Source organism: Prorops nasuta, unplaced genomic scaffold (assembly GCF_024137725.1).
Source record: "Prorops nasuta isolate Cenicafe-Biocafe unplaced genomic scaffold, Cenicafe_Pnas_1.2 PNAS00004, whole genome shotgun sequence".
Taxonomy (NCBI): Eukaryota; Metazoa; Arthropoda; class Insecta; order Hymenoptera; family Bethylidae; genus Prorops; species Prorops nasuta.
In genome coordinates, this window is record NW_027116801.1 from 751562 (window position 1) to 768681 (window position 17120).

At 31.1% G+C, this 17120-nt stretch overlaps 1 protein-coding gene across 2 annotated transcripts; it reads right to left on the reverse strand.

The window, feature by feature from the left end:
- Positions 1-132: 132 nt before the first annotated feature.
- Ptpmeg2 (Protein tyrosine phosphatase Meg2) lies at positions 133-16682 on the reverse strand. 2 transcript variants are annotated; one of them, XM_066726372.1, is made up of 11 exons: positions 16196-16679; positions 15957-16065; positions 12627-12860; positions 12457-12546; positions 12234-12374; positions 5895-6158; positions 5428-5822; positions 4478-4717; positions 4242-4392; positions 3149-3356; positions 133-3069 (listed from the first exon to the last, which is right to left on the reverse strand). In XM_066726372.1, exons 3-11 carry the CDS (start codon positions 12675-12677, stop codon positions 2840-2842), a joined length of 1770 nt encoding a protein of 589 aa, XP_066582469.1. In that variant the 5' UTR covers positions 12678-12860; positions 15957-16065; positions 16196-16679; the 3' UTR covers positions 133-2839. The 2 variants fall into 2 exon arrangements, with proteins under 2 accessions (XP_066582469.1, XP_066582468.1); XM_066726371.1 differs by lacking the exon at positions 15957-16065 and having other exon boundaries at positions 16196-16682.
- Between the last annotated feature and the right edge of the window lie 438 nt (positions 16683-17120).

Here is a 17120-nt window from a genome sequence, read left to right on the forward strand (position 1 = left end):
ATTACAATAATATCAGTTCATTATATAATCTTTTTATTTTAGATTAAGAGAGTAATAATTTTTTGTGTTACAAAATCATGACTTTTTAGCTATCATATATCTGTAAATGAAAAACACCTTTTTTGTCTACTATCTTCAATAGTACAGCAATGTAGAACTTCCTTCATTTTATAACCAAATGGTCACTAACATTCTTATTATTGTATGATATAGGAATCTTGCACAAAATAAAGCGATAAGTGAAGTGAGAGAATTGTATTCTTTCATATGTATACAGAATGCACAGTGAAAAACTGAAAAGAATTGACGGTCGACAGGGCTGTAGCAATTTTTTACCGTGCTTTTCGTATGTACACAGATAGTAACACATTCTTACTTCATCAACGTTGTTCGTGCACAGTTCCTACACCAGGAATGTTATTTTAGATTGAAATATTTTGATAACATTTTTAAGATATTTATTTATTTTTGAAATATTTATTTAATAAATTTGGATATTGAAGTTTCAATTACAATTAATGGAAGTCCCTATATTGACATTACAGAGCGAAAATCTATTTGGAAAATTGTGACGTATTTTCTGATGGATCTTTTGTTATTATATAAGCTCTTTAGAAATGCAAGAATATTATCTAGGGCAGTATCTTGGGAAATATATTTTGTTATAAAAAAATCGATTTTTTTAAGTTCATAAAATATAATGAACTTTTCAGCCATCGTTATTTATCGACTGTGTAGTCATTCACAGGTGGCTAAGTGTTTTATACGTTCAACTCTCTCTCCTTTCCTTCTCCTGGTCGTTACTTTACACCGATCATAACGACCTGGAGGCTGCAAAGTGGAAGTACGGCAACGGCACCAGTCTTCTCGCCATGTCGAAGATAGCTCTGGATGTGGATTGCTGACGATAGAGTTTTCATTTTATAATGCATTGTTTGAGAAATCGTGGTTGATTTTCCGTCCGATGGGTGGTCCGACCAAGCGTGCAAGCTTGCGCAATACACAGCATCATATTTGTCGATCAGTGTACGTATAATGTTTCAGATATAACAATTTATGTAAAATAGCGCCTTTCTGAATAAGATATTTCTATAATTTCACAAATGGATTATTAGAAAACTATTTTTGGTAAAAGAACTTTGCATTAAAATGAAAGAATTTTACGTATTTCTTTAAAAACTATTTTATAATTTAGGATATACGGAATCAGAAATAAATAGATCAAGATTTGTTTATTTTTCTACACAAATTGTAAAACGCGATTAAAGATATTAAAGAATGTACTGCACCACGTCAAGAATTCACGATAGAATTAGAAATTTGGATACTTGCAGTGATATTATGTGTTCATAAAATTTGCCTCTCCTTTTCGAAATATTAAAGCAACTTAAGTAAATAAAAAATTTATTATAATTCTAGAATAGCCTAATTTTAACTGAGGGTTAAGTCAATAGGGTTACCAAGTTTAATATGGCACATTTATCCACTTATGCCTTCAGTTGGAATGTGTAATACTACAATTTTTATTGCTAACTCCTTCAGCTACACATAACAGAGAATTTGTAATAATTTTGGTTGTATTAGAATATCTATGAAAAAACTTTACATGAATAAAGTCAATTATTAATAAAAAATTAATGTTATTGTTTTTAGGCTTCATGCATAATTATCTCATATTTGTTTTTTAACGATTTTACTGTAGCCACAATGACAAGTATAATAATCCATTTTTTAAACTCCTGTATTAAATCACACAAAGTTTATTTTATATCACATTAGTGATGAGACATAAGAAATTTCGCGTCCTTTGCAAAATTCAGATACCGAATTTTAAATCGGCTATTCCAAACACTTTAAAAATTTCTGCGCTTACTTGCAACGATCTTTTTTAAAAACTCACTTTAGTAGTGTTTAAGTCAGGAGAACATTTTAATTATAGTGGTTAATGCGATAATTCTAAAGCAGTCAGTCTGATAAATAGATTTGTTTTGTACATTAAATCACCTTACCATCACTAATCAATTGTCAGTATTAAAATCAGTCTGTAGAAAGGCCTGTTGTTTCTCCTTTAAGTTGATATACAAAGGTTACTTAACCCCTTAACAGTGCACAATGAATAATACTCAAATGTGTTCCTATATTATATTATATATAATATGTGTAAGAAAAAAGTTCTTGAATTTATATAAGACATTATGTGTCAAGGTTTTTGAGATTGCAAAACCAAAAAATGGTGTATATAATATAGCGCACTTAAAGATAAAAATATTAATGATTTCTTTTGGAAATGTTTTTGCGTATTTTATGGGCCATTCCATACGACGTTAAAATTTCAAGACTCAAAATGACTAATCCAATATGACCCATTTTACATTTCAAAAATAAATAAAACAAAGAAAGCAACTAAATTATTATTATACTCTCAGTGTTGTATTTTCGATCATGAATTATTTTTCGAGAAATCTATACTCACGAAGTAGATTTTTATAAGAATCTTCTCTTTTGGTGGCTCTAAAGTGCGCCATATAAAATCTGCTACTTTTTAATTTGGTAAATTCAATACAAATTACACATGGTTTCCGCACCACCTAAAACCGTAAAATATCAAGCTTTAGCATAATTGTAACATTGTTATACTAGGTTTTTTGAACACGACATAATAATATCATACGCTGTTAAGGAGTTAACTGTGAACGAAAGCCTCCGAAAGTTTGCATTGTTTAATAATGAATAAAAAGAAAACTTCTGGTAATACGAATAAAACTAAACATGCAATACAAGAATGCAGATATATACATATTTTTTTTTTATAAAAAGTATGTTAAATAAAAATTCATTTTTAATCAGAGTCCTCTTCAATTGTAGGTGGTAACATTGTGAGGTGATGCGAACTGATCATCCCCCTGGATAGGGCGTATTCTGCAAGAGCACGATGACAAAACACATACTGATCTGGCATTTGTATACTATAGGCCCTTTGTGCTCTAATTTTTTCCACTGTTCCACGGATGTCTACAGTTCCTGTATCTTCCAAACGTGATATGCAAATGTCTAAAGTGCAAAACGTTCCTGAAACAATCAAAATTTATTACCTTAAATATATTTCATTATACAGCATGGATAGAACTATTATAGAAACATTAATTACCTGTTCTGCCAATGCCTGCACTACAGTGTACTACTATAGGAGGTCCACGAGGATGGCCCGCCCAAGTGTCTCCTCTGTTTGCTAAAAGTTTTTTTTGTTGCTGCCTTACTAAAGATAAAAACTGTAATAAGGCTTTAGCCGATTGTGGAACGCCGTAATCTGGCCATGCAGTATATAACATATGACAAATTTCTCTAGTTTCGTCAGTCTGAAAAAAAATATATCATACAGATCTTCTGTTAGATGGATTATTAAAAACAATTTCGATCAAGTGTTTTTTCATTATGAAAATACAGTAAATACTTCTAGAATGTACAATAATACCGATAATATTCGTTATATAAATAGATTAAATTAGTTTATGATTTGTTAATTATTTATTCTCTATGTTTTTTTTACGGACCGTTGTTAGAATTACGATAAAAAATCAATTAACAACTCTAAAGAATTTGGCTCTCCACAAAATACGTGGGTTTAAAAATAAGAATGTAATTATTTAAATAGTATTTTTACGTTTTTATTTGTTAAATTTTGAACATACTTCCCTGTAAAAGCTTCTGGCGGTTCGCAAAAACGACCCCATAATATTAAAATATCCCTAAAATATACGCCTGCAATTTAAAAAGTAGACTATCGCTCTGTAATGTCGTTATACTGATTTCCCTTAATATTTTCGGGCTTATTCAATTCGTCAATAATCTTTTTAATAAATCTAGAAACCAGAATTTTCGATCTGCCGAAATTTGTTCTAGAAATATTACAATTAATTCTACAATATTGTTTTCATTTTTTTAAACATTTGTTTGAACGAATCGAATGAGATTTAAAAAAAATTAAGACCGGTTTCCAAACAATATTGTACTTTGAGAAAGCATTTTCCATTTGTAATGTCGGTATTATGAATTATTTTTAAAAAAAGTTCAAAATCCGGGTAAAAGAATTCTGAAATGTTATTGTAAAAACTCACGATATTCCCAAATCATATTTTGATTGCTCTGAATGATTTTGGTTTACTGCAGGTTTCATTTGTTATAGTAATAAACAAACAGTACTACATTAAGAGGAACAAAAATTAACTTTTTTTCCTAAGTACCTTGTTATTTGTGATCAGAAGCATGGATATTGTATAATCCGATTTGGTTTCAACCTCAATAGTGTTTATAGTGAAACCACCGGCTTGTACTGCGTCATTTGGCTCTGGACCCCAATATTGTGCGCATTTCGTGCGTCCTCGTTCTACGACCCTAATATATAATAAAAAAGAAATACTGAATATTTTTAACGGAACAAAATAATGATACAGAAATTAATTTAAAGAGACAAACATACCGAGTAGTCATAACAATAACCAATGTCTGCTGCTCCCATATCATTTTCCAAAAATCTCCACAAGTTTTTGGGAGAGGACCCTGAGTACTGATAAAGGCGTTCTTTTGTTTGTAGCCATCAACGAAATTTGCATTAATATAATCGGATGATTCATCTTCGTCAACTTGGGAAAGAAAAACTCTGCTATGGTCATAACAAAGAACATCGGTATACCGGTTCTTTGATTGATTTTGTTTTAATCTAAAATACAAAATATATATTATTTCAGACTGCTTCGGAACAATAAGCGCAATTAGTCACACGTGAATTAAAGAGTTAATGAAAGTGTTAGATAAGTGCATCAAATGTGATAAGTGAAATTTGTTGATGGGTTCTGAAAAGAGAGATATAACAACTTAATTGTCACACAATGTTTTGAACAAATTGAGCAAAAGATATAAACCTATACATGCGTGCTCCGTTTGACGCATGCATCTTGAAATTCGTATTTTCCAATGTACGACATTATATATATGATAGTAACTGGTGAAGCTTTATTACCAAATATAAAAAGGTAAATCACACGTTTATTATTCTAAATAACATATAACAAATTGAATATACATTTCAATAGTTCATTTGATTTTCTTGCAAAATATATAAAAACGATAATAATTCTAAATTTATAGAACAATTACAGATCAAGTAATTTTTTGTTAAATAAAAATTAATTCTTTTGAGAGGACTAAGGTCAACAACGTTCGTTTTAAATCTACACAATAGCCTTTCAACTTTTGTATCGATTCCAATGAAATTACACATGCGCTCAGATTGACCTTCACCCCCCCCCCCCTCTCCAACTTCCCGGTTTAAAAAGGGGTGGTCGTTTTGTTACACAATGTATAACTATTATCCTGTATTTACAATGTTGAAAAACTTCTAAAAAATAATTATATATAGAGCATTCTCACTTTGCATTGTTGAAGGAGCCATCAGGCGGTCTTTTCCGAATCTCTGTGTACTCTGCTATAAGACCCGCTCGGCCCTTTGAGTGTATATCTTCAATGAGTTGTTCCATGGTAACTGCTTGCAAGCAAAGATCACCGTGTAAACTATCATCATCACTAAAACCTGAGCTTGCCGAGGACGGAGGTTGAATAGGAGATAAAGCTTCGTCACTTGTCACCCAGACATCACTATTTGTGATTTCAATGTCACCGAAATCCGGTCCACAATTTTTTTGTTTACTCTTATCGGTTATAGGACTAGTTGGATTACTAACGTTAGTAGTCACGTTACTTTTGGTCGTATGATCCACAAGGCTTCTAGACGATGGTGAAAGAGATGCGTTTACTCTGGGGCTGATCTGTATTGTTACAATAATTTCAGTAATAAAGTACATTTCTGTGAAAATTAGCATTATTATCCAATATGTTACCTCGCAGAGCTCGCTCCCACCACGGTTCGTCATTGACTTAAAGCAATGCAGTAACCATGCTTCATGCTGAACCTCCAATGTGCCACCTAACAGATTGGGCAACGATTCTCGTGGGATATGCAATGTTAATTGAGGTATAGATACGGTAAAAACTCTATCCCTTAACTTTTCTCTAACGAACAGTCGCAAAATTTTAAATGGAGCCTTAAACCATAGTGGTGCAGTAACTATTAAAACTTTTTTCAACTTGGCGGGATAACCTCCCTGTAATCAAAATAATTCAATCATTAATAAGTGGAAAGGTGTAAATTTAGCCTTTCAATCTAAGTAAAGTGTCATAAAATTTCTAACAAGTACTTTGCAAGAATTCAACTACAGCACTTATCAGGATCTAGCCAATTAGCTCAACTTCCCTACAGGGCCATATTAAGGGGATGCATTGAGCGGCAAAAAGATACTTCCAAATTATCTTCTAAAATTGTAAAAGATAATTTGGAAATCCTTTTTTCCGCTTAATACATCCCCTTAATAGTGGTAGGAGACAAGGTGCGTCCTGTGCAGAAAAAATCATGTGTCCAGATTAGTTTCTCAATTTTTTAGGAATAACTATCTCCATTTTTTAATGGGAATAGATTGCCCTGGGGTCGATACGGTCGGTCTGGTTCTGGTCGGTAATGTAGGTATGGGCATGATCGTCATTTCTCTGACGCGTTGGACAGTTCTAGCTCAAGTGTGCCAAAAAAATTGCGCAACGAGGTTTGCGATTGCTGGATTCAATATTGCGATTTTTCACATGTGCCCCTAACAGCAATTATAAATTCGTGTTATAAAAATGTGTCATAAATGTATTAGTAATTAACTAAACCTACAATTTGAAAACTATTTAAAGTAGGAAAAGAAAATTAAATCACAGAGCACAAGCGAACAGAAAATAATGTCTCGTCTACTGAAGTTAAATAATGAATTCAGACTGGCTTAGCTAGAAGTTTGTAATTACACATGGATATAAAATATATTAAATAATTATTGGATTAAAATAGTAAGTGTTTAATGTTCACCATACTGTGATTAGATTCAACGTAATAAGCTCTTTGCAGCAAATAGTTTTGCTCTTTTAAAATCAGACAAAGTCACAATCGAAATTCACAAAGATCATACTAATATCTATTATATAAGCCGTATAAATAATTCTCAAAAATACTTAATTCTTTAGACACCCAAAATAGAACGAACGTTCTATAAAATGCTCTGTTTCGTATTATTGTCTCAGATGATGAGTGTTTTAAAACTGTATTGATATTACTTTTCTTATCGTATTAAAAATTTAATAATAGTATATAGTAATACTTGCAGTAACATTATAACATCGCAATAGAATCTGAATTTGTATAAAATATCATAGTTTTTGTATTACAACAATACAAAGTGAATTACTTATTAATGTGTCTATCTATAATATTTTGCCAGTGACAAAATTTCTAGCATTTATTTTAGCGTTTATTAGCTTTTACGGGGACATGTAATAATGACGTTACACTCAGTTGAAAATGAAGGTTTGAAAGAGATTTGTAGGTCAAATTATTTTTGTTAAGCGGAACTTCCTATATTTTATTGCGCATTCTTTTTGGTAGTTTTGAGAACTTATCAAAAAATCTTCTTTTAACTTTTTTTATTTTATCCAAGCATTTGTAAGATATTTCGATTTGAAATTGCTTATAAGAATGAGTTTGACTGAAATTGCGTGAGTGAAAACCTGTGCACTTTCGCATGATCGGTCAGTTAAGTATACTTTCAAATGAAAACATCTCGTAAGACTGGATAAAATAGGAAGCTAAAAGGTCTTGGAAAGCTCTTGAGATAAGCTGAAAGAATATGCAATACAAAATTGGGCTTTCCACTTAAATAAATTAATTTGAACTTTGAAACTTGTTCAATTATCTCCACTTTTACCTATATCTAATCTCATTACCATATATTCCTTTAAAACCCAAAAAACACTGAAAAAAATGTAAGCAATATAATCATTACGAAATACTGCATGTGGAAACATTAATTATCTCACCCTGTATATTTACATTCAATTATTAGAATTAAATAAAATTATTCCAAAACATAAGCTTATTACATATGCGCTTATTCTGACTTTGTAAACTGGTGAATAGAAACATTATATAAATTGGAATAACACTAAGAAATGCACGCGAATACTCTTAAGAAAAAGATTCTTAATTAAAGCATCCCATTATTTTATTATTACAATAAAAGTAACGTGAAAAGTATCCCGTTTGACTAAAACTCTGTCAGTTTTTTTTTATTTAGTTGGATTTGTTAATAATGGTAGGCTCTTCTAGAAGTAAATATAATAGAAAAAATGATAGATGATCAAACGCGAAAAGGGAATGCTACGACTTAAGCAAATAGTGGTAGTAGGTACAGTAGATCGAATTCGAGAAAGGGCTTCGGTATGTGTCAGGCAATCAATAGTGCGAAGAAAATTAGCTGGAAGCTACTCTTTGTCTAATTTGTTTCTGTGTGTGTGTTTTACTATACAGATATTTAGTATTGCTGGAATATAATAAAAATTTATTCTATGAACTCAAATTCTTGTATGTAAAACCACAAACGCAGTTAAAAGATATATCTGAAAATGTTTCAAGTAGTTTCATAAGAATATAATAAATCAATAGTTTGGAACAAGGATTTTCGCCTACTCACCTTTCAAGTGCCTGATAAGTAATTCCAATGCTACCCAAAATAAATGAACATATAAGGAACGGCTTTAAAACGACATTTTGCAAGGGAATCACAATGATTACTAACTACTAACGTCGCGACGAATCCTACATGAAGAGACATGCGCATTGCTACCCTTCCATGAAGGCACTGTATACCGTCAACCCCGTCTCATCTTCCGACCCTCGCTCTCATATTCTCTTGCTACGTATTACTGTTTTCTCCAACACAGGCAATCTTGTGTCTACAGTAATTGTGGATGATATCCTAGCAAAAGAGTATGCTATTAATAAAAAATATAGCTGAAATCAAAGAGGAAACACAAGCGCTAAAATTTATTCATCTAAAAGATCTTCATAAAATTAAAATTATTCAAATCATTGTTGAAAATAAACAAAACTCTTCAAATTACCTATATAAAAAGGTACTATAAAATAAATAGGCAACCTTTTAAATAGAAAAAAATATGCAGTGAAATGATGAATCCAGAAAGAAAATTTTAAAGTAGAGGAGTTTGCTGATTTCTGTGATTCTTCATATTTTACAATTCAGACAAATTTTTAATTTACGATGAATAACATTTTGATCGTACAGTATAGTAAAATTATATATATGTGTAACGAGCCAGTCAAGTCTCTTGTTAGTTTAAAATGAAGTTATTGAACAATTTCAAACACTTTCTATTCACATTTGTGTGCGTGTAGCTACTAGATTCTGGATGTTTATGCGATGTAGAGCCTGTTCAAATCTTAGTTTCCAAAATTAAATTGATTCGAGTAAACGCTTTATCAGATTTTTACGAAAAGATACATTTAAATGAAAAAGCTGGATATACTACAATTTTTAGATTATTTTTATTTAAAATTAAAACAAAAATGAGGCATTTACATCTATCCTGATTTCTGACATGTTTTATTAATTTAATACTCTCTTCTTTTTTGTAAGATTAAAAATACTTGTGAAAAATATTGATTTTACTACCTTTTTTAATTTATCACGTTTTTTACAAATGAATTACTATAAAGGCAAACGCCACTCTAAAAATCTGAGAAAAGAAACGATTCTGCGATTAGTTACATAATAGTTAATTTAACATCCTGTAAATAATATAGTATAATTTTATGGATATGTGCAAACTTTTATCCACTCAAAATTTCGAATTTTGTCGTGGCACTTGGTGTAGAATAATTAGCTCACTGATAACTTTAAACCCTTTTTGCCTAAATTCAAATATTTTCAATTTGGTGAATATCTAGCTCTATTAATATATAAGCAATTGTATTGAAATTTGGTGCATGCCTTTAAAATAACATATGGATAAGGGAATCACGTACGAGTTTTATGACTAATGAAATACTAATTATTTTATAAAAATCTTTTGTTTTCTTGTATGTTCAACGAATCAATAATTTTATTTCTTGTTTAATTCTCCTCCGCGATTCCCTAGATTTAAGATAGATAATCACTATTTTGAAATTGTTCTTATAAAAGCATCAGTCAACGAAAAACGTAATCGCAGTGCATCCCTCTCGGAAAGAGGCTTTGTTGCTTACTGGTGTCTACTCCTACGATTTATGTATGAAAACATTTCAAAATATTCCTTGATTAATATTTAATAAATTCCTAGTATTTTAACATAATATCTTGTCGTTTTAGGGGAAAATAACCATTAATCCATATAGCACACTTAACTAAACGTTGTCTTATAGACATCTTTTAGTCATCCAATTGACTATAAGACACCTAAAAGTTGTCTTAAAACTACTATGTGCTCTATGGAAAGGTAGTTGCCCCTTAGATATCTGTTGTAATAGTCCAACATGTTTTAAAAGATAATTCTATTTTAGACGGTAAGAAAAAAGATAATTTTTCTGAATTTTTGTAGGAACTGCTATTGTTTGCAATAATATAAAACTTATTTAATTATTAAGTGTAATAAATACACTTTAAAAATACATGAAATTATTGTTTTCACTTTGTTTATACAGTGTTTGCATGCAAAATCGTTAAGCAACGGAAACTCCTTAAGAAGTTTGTATTTCTACGCTGCTCATGTTTTCTAGAAAGCGGACACAGTCTACACTAACAAGTTAAAACGGTTTTTGATTCAGTATGACTCTGGCTATTTAACAAAGTGTACACTTTTTAATACAAGTGTAAAAATAATAAGGTGGAGGACATTAAAAGGAAAGAACAAAGAAGTTAGTATATTTTTCTCAACATTTTACAACTCAAAATTTTAAGATAATTTTGAATTGCACCATAGAAACAGATGTTTATTTTGCATTGTCCCTAAACTCCTACTTTATTTGATGACGTAAATTTCGTCAGAAAAATGAATGACACTGAGAAAGAAGCACCAACTTGTGGTTCAGAGTTATGACGCTGTCTTGGTATGCTGCGTGTAGAGGACACCTGTCGACGCAACAATGGACAAATTCGATAGAAAATTATTTATTAGGGAAACAGGAAAATATTCTGAAATATAGAGCCTGGCAAATAAAAATTATTATGACACGCTGAAAAAACGATATGCTTGGACACTACATAGAGCTATCGCCTTACCGCCACATCTCGATATGTTCTCGAAGACTTTATCGACGCCGCAGTACTACAGTGTCACTGTACGTCAGATAAACACTCGTGTATAATGGGCTTAAAAACTATCAAAACAAAGGCACGCTGGATTAAACTGATAGGTCAAAATAAACTAACTATTTCTATTTTCTAAATTCATGATTCTTATTTTTGAATTGCTCATATTTTTACAGTGAAAATCAGTTTAAATACGAAACGAATACGACTGTTTTAACAATGTAATTTTATTATTAAAACACTAAATTATACTTTCAAATAGACGTAATTATATCGTGCTTGGACTTATTTTCATTGTAAAAATAAGTATAATTCAGAAATTGAAATTATAAATTTATTAAACAAAAATTGTAGAAGTTTTAATCTTAACTCATCGATTTGGTCGAGCACGTCTCTGTTTTGATAGTTTTTATAGCGCTTGCTCGCGAATTGAACACTCAGCTTTCAGCTACTACACAGACTCAAGCGAGTTAATTTACTTGTTTTTTGTTCCATTTATGAATCTTATCGTTTAAAGGCCGGTAACATGGCTAATTGAATCCCCGTACTGATCAAAGCTAATTACAATCAAGAAATTCTAACTACTAATAACTTTTAAGCTAAAGTGCTAATAAAAAAATGTTCAGAATTTTTTTCTTAGAATTCCAGTCCCTGTTCAAATTTCTCCGTTTGGCTATAATTAACCGGATAACTTGTATAGTGTTTTACCTATAAAAAATATAAAAAGAAAATACCAGAATTTGACGTCATATTAAAAGCATATTGATGACGTGAAAGGAGTGTGACACCAGACAGTCATTTTGTCGTTATTTGGACGTTACTTCCTGACGTCATTAAGACAAAAGCTGTCCAAAAAATGATGACATCCTGTTACCTGAATTCTTATTTATCGATTTTAGGTACCTATTTCTTTAATGCTTATAATAAACAAATAGAACTTACTTAGACTGAAAGGAATGAATCTTCATGCTCGATTGACCTTCAAGTAGAGAAAGTGTTGTGATCACTTACCTTTAAAAGTGTCAATATTTTCTGAGACAAGTCATAATCAAAATTTTGGTATTTGCTGTCCGACATATCGTAGATAAACACTAGACCATGTTTTTGTGTTTCTGCACTTTCTAAAGCTGCATCCAATTGGTATACAATACCCTGAAAAACATTATAAACATTGTATCAACTATATATAGCACGATTATAATTTTATAATAAATCTTAAAAGAAATAAATAAACCTGTAATGTGATCTGATGTGTTGTATGCTGTGGTAAATGCAAATGAGCAGTAAAAATAGCGATAGCAGCACCTGTAGCATCCCTTGCTGACTGTTTTATTAATATTCATATGGCTTAGTTTTCAGAGAGAAAATCGTTATAAACACTTTTACTTATTACACGCTACTTACTAGCACTGTGAATTTTCCCGTACGCAATTCGCTTAGCAAAGGCTCTTGCATTGGGTACAATAATGCAAGACCTTCTCTCCTTCTTATGGCTTCATGTTGTTCATATAACACTAATGCTCTGGAAACATCAAATTTCCTCGCAGCTAAAAACTTGATAGCAGTGCTCCAAGATACTGGTTCAGCACATCTTCCGGCTTGACATTTATTTACAGCTTCAATGAAGTGCTTTGTAGCCTGCAATTTAAAAGTAGTACAAAATTAATTAAGATCAAGGAAAGTTAAAAATGCTTAAAATACATAGCTCTTGCAAGAAAGTTAAGCACTTAAGGTTATACAATGGTTTTTAGAATAAAGGGAGAATCTGAAGACACACACAATTGGAAAAGCCTATACTTAATCTGTGCTATCTAACTTGGCCTCAAAAAATCTTCAAAGTGAAATCCATGTCCATGACAATTGACACGAAAAATAGTTTTGCTCGGTCTCATTGTGTAAAGTTTGAGCTTGACCATTAGACTGTTATAAAATGTCACTGTAGTGGCGTTAGACCAGCCCCTACAGTTTACTCGCTTAGTACATTACTTAAATCGATAAAGCATAGAAAAAAGTGTGAGTGAATGAAAAAAATTGTATAAGAAAAAAATGAAAGAAAGTGTTGTTAAATCTGAGATTAAAATGTTATCGTTATACGCAGTAAATCTTATAAATTTTAAGGTTTTCCACGCAGATCAGGGTTGCCAGTAATAATTGTTCTCCTTTTACAATCAAAACACAATCCATACCCGCGCGTTGTGTATATAATATATACATGTGATACATGATTGTATTGTGGCTCAAATTGGTTGTAAAAGACCAATTACTGGCAACTCTAATGCGGATAAATACCATTGTTTGTCTCAACATAGCCGACATTAGTCTCTCGGTAAGTTTTTATAAATCATTTATTAATCGTAACTCTCCTACTAATAAGAGATGTTATAATTTTGCTACAGCTTATTAATTTTGTATAATTTGCCTTTTTAAGTATGCTAATAAAGTTTAAGTAAACTTTTCTTTTTTTTTACGGCTTAATTGGTTTATTACTCCAAATTGGTACTAGCATGACTACCCGAAGATGTGTTGCATAAAAATATCATGTTAGAATGAGTAAAAATTAGTGCAGTAATAAACAAAAGAAGACGCGCGAGGTACCAGCTAACCGAGGCTGCACTGCCTGCACTATGCTAGTGATGTGATCATGTGAGGTCACTGCGCGGCGGTGGCTCCAATTACGCTGCGAAAGTGGCCGAGCACTGCCGTAAAGCAATTAATAAATTATAGAATTATATAAAAACTGTAGTCTATTGTGCTATCTATGCACAACGTGAAATACGACAAAAACAGTAAATACTACTGTATAGTTACTCTTTTTGCCTTTTGGTGCTGCTCGGCATATCAAATATTTTAATCGACCAATAAGTAAACATTTTATTTTCAGTCAAATAACAATTTTCATTGTACCGACACAGCACTTACTAAATGTAACATTTCTCATTACAAATATTTTTTCCGTCGACCTACTACTAAACAATTTTAAAACGTCGAATATGGCCTATACCTTTTTATATAAAAATAGTTGTAACTTTTTTTGAAATACGATATCAAGCTCTTACCAAAGGTATTCATTTAATAAATGTTTTATGCATATGGTGGTATTAACTTGAATAAAGTAAGTGGTGATGCGTAAAAGTTATTGAGGAAACTACGATTATTTTTTAAATAAAAAAAACGGAAAACGTGCATTATTTTGCAAGTGCATATATTGATAAGAAATAGGAAAACAAATATTTTCTTTCCTTCTACTAACACATCTGGTTCAAAAGCTATTAGTAAAAATAGCAAAAGTTGAGAAATTATTTAGAGTGCAGTTCACTCTTTAAAATTCAACGACCGCAATCATACGTAAAATTTACACACCACTCTTATATTAGCATGTGTACTAAGTAATTCTCTGCAAAGTTTCATTAAAATCAATGGTGTACCCTCGGCGCTGTTGTCGCTAAATTGAAATTTTTGGGTGTAAGAAAGCTACAGTAATTTCTGAGAAAACCATGCATTGCAAAATATTAACATAATTGTAAAATATACTCTCTCAGAACTAAAATTCCCATTTCACGTTCATGTCTTAAACCCCCCTTCAAATGCTTTTTGTTTTATAGACTCTAAAATCTTATTTTTTAAAGATAAACAAATATGACTCTACTTTCAAATACATTGATTTTACTTTTAAAAAGCTGTTTTTACGTTTTTCATAATGAACAGATTTAGTTCACATATTAAACTAAAAATGCTTGTAATATTTTGGGGATTTTAAATACACTGTTAAATTAATATAGTAAAGAGATAGCATAAAAGTTAGATATGCTTGAGAAAATCTCAAAATTAACTACGAAAAGATTATTTAATAATAAAATTACTAAAAAGTAAACAATTATCATTATTAAACATTTAAAAGCAAAGATGAATTGTTATGATAAATGTGTGATCTTGAATAATATATTTATATACTGGATAGTTTCATTCAAAACTGATAAATACATATAGACAGAATAAGCTTGAAAAGAAAATACTTATACTTTTTTCTTACATGACACTTAATTAAAACTTGATTAAGATTTAAAAGTTCTTTATTTTTAAGTCACAGTAAGTCCTGGGTAGGCTAAACATTGTCTGGCCAATAGGACAAGGTGTGTTTCCCAGTATATCTCTCAATATAAGACATTTAGAGTCAATCAATTTTTAATTCTTAAATACTCTTTGATTAAAAAACTATATAAAAAAATATTATGAGAATTATATTCTTAAATTCATTTGATGTATATAATTTATAGATTTAGAATGAGTTAACCCGTCACTATGTATGAGACACATCTGGTTTAGGTTAATAAAACACATTGCTTAACTATTGGCCTATGTTATAATATTTTTACTTTCCCATTTGTTCTATTTTACCTTTTATACAAGTACGTATAATTGTTATAACATACACTAAAGAACTATGCTTTGGATACTTATGAACTTAACTAAATCAGCAGATGTATATTTTATACTTTACATTGATACATCTTCAGTAAACATGTGATTTGTTTTCTATTACTGTACTGTTAAACTGGTGCAAAAAGTTGAAGAGAAGCTATTATTTTCCTTATTCTGACATATTGCACTAGTTCAATAATGCAGCAATAGAAAATCAACCCGTACAATAGTAAAATCAAATTGGAAGGCTCTATAACGCATTGTATAAACGAATGATTAAATTTGAAATGCAGCATTTAATATTAATATTTTTACCTTTTGAAAAACATATATAAATCATGCAAAAACTGTATGATTGTTATAAGCTTTAAAGTGTTGTATTAGTAATGCTAAGGCAGGTTAGAGGACAGCATATTATGTTACTCTGTAGAAAAAAAAAAACATAAATAAGTGCTACATTAAAAAAAAATTGCTCAAATTTAAAGTGCTATTACCGCTATATTCAAAGTACTCAACCATGAATAATATCAAACATCACGTATATCATCACTTACTTGTTCTTGTTCCATAGTTAATACGGTTGACATTTTGATAAAATACGCAATGGCTGCATGAGGCTGCGTTCCGTCAGTATGAGGAGCACTAAAAGCCAGCTTTTACGTCTATTGGTAAAACTTATTTGTTTGGTAAAAATTGCAAAATGTAATGAATTCCATTCATTTTTAAGATATACACAGTAGATAAATTTTTCAAGGCGTGTACCAATAAGTGAAAAAACCGGCCCTAAAGCTTGTGCTAGCCGGCCTAAATTAATATACATATAGCAGTGATTAAGGGGGAGATTGCTCATGCCTGATCACTGATGCCCGCCGTGTCCCGCAGTAATCCTTGCCGGTAGGCGGCGTTTCAATCCCAAGCGTTAGCTCCAGGGCTCGAATTTATAAACCAAACTAATCTCGAATTTAAGCTTAATAATTACTTAAGACGAAGACCGAGCTTATCATTATATTGAAGGTTAAATTGAGACAATCATCTTATTCAAAACCATGCTAAGCTTTAAGTGGCTTAAGTTTCGTTTATAAATTCGGGTCCAGGTGATTATGCCTTTGCGCCACCTATCGAAATTGATGCGAAACAACATAGCAAAGTTTTGAATAGAGTAAAACAGATTTAAGTCTTTACCGACATTACAGAGCGGTGGACTGAAATCTTTGAGAAAACGTACTGATTTATGCTCCATATTTTTTCTATCAGTAAATCTCAACAATATGCAATGAAATCAAGAAAATATAATGGAGATTATATAAGTATTAAGTAGATGTTACTATTTAGTTTTTAGCTTATAAGCATAAAATTTTCTCACAGAGAATGCTTAGTTGAGCGCGTTGAGCGATGCATGCCATACCAACCCTCTGATGAGGCTTGCCTGATATTTCAACTGTGTTGCCAGCCCTAAGGGCGGGGACCTCCTAGCTTCAT

Bases quoted from the DNA above. Each gene is read 5' to 3' on its own strand.
- Ptpmeg2 (XM_066726371.1), bottom strand. From the start codon at position 16,228: ATGTCAACCGTATTAACTATGGAACAAGAACAA. The intron at 12,547-12,626 runs GTAAGTAGCGTG...TTAATAAAACAG, and splicing joins CGGGAAAATTCACAGTGCTA to TCAGCAAGGGATGCTACAGG. The intron at 3,357-4,241 runs GTACTTAGGAAA...ATTTTTTTTCAG, and splicing joins TTCTGATCACAAATAACAAG to ACTGACGAAACTAGAGAAAT.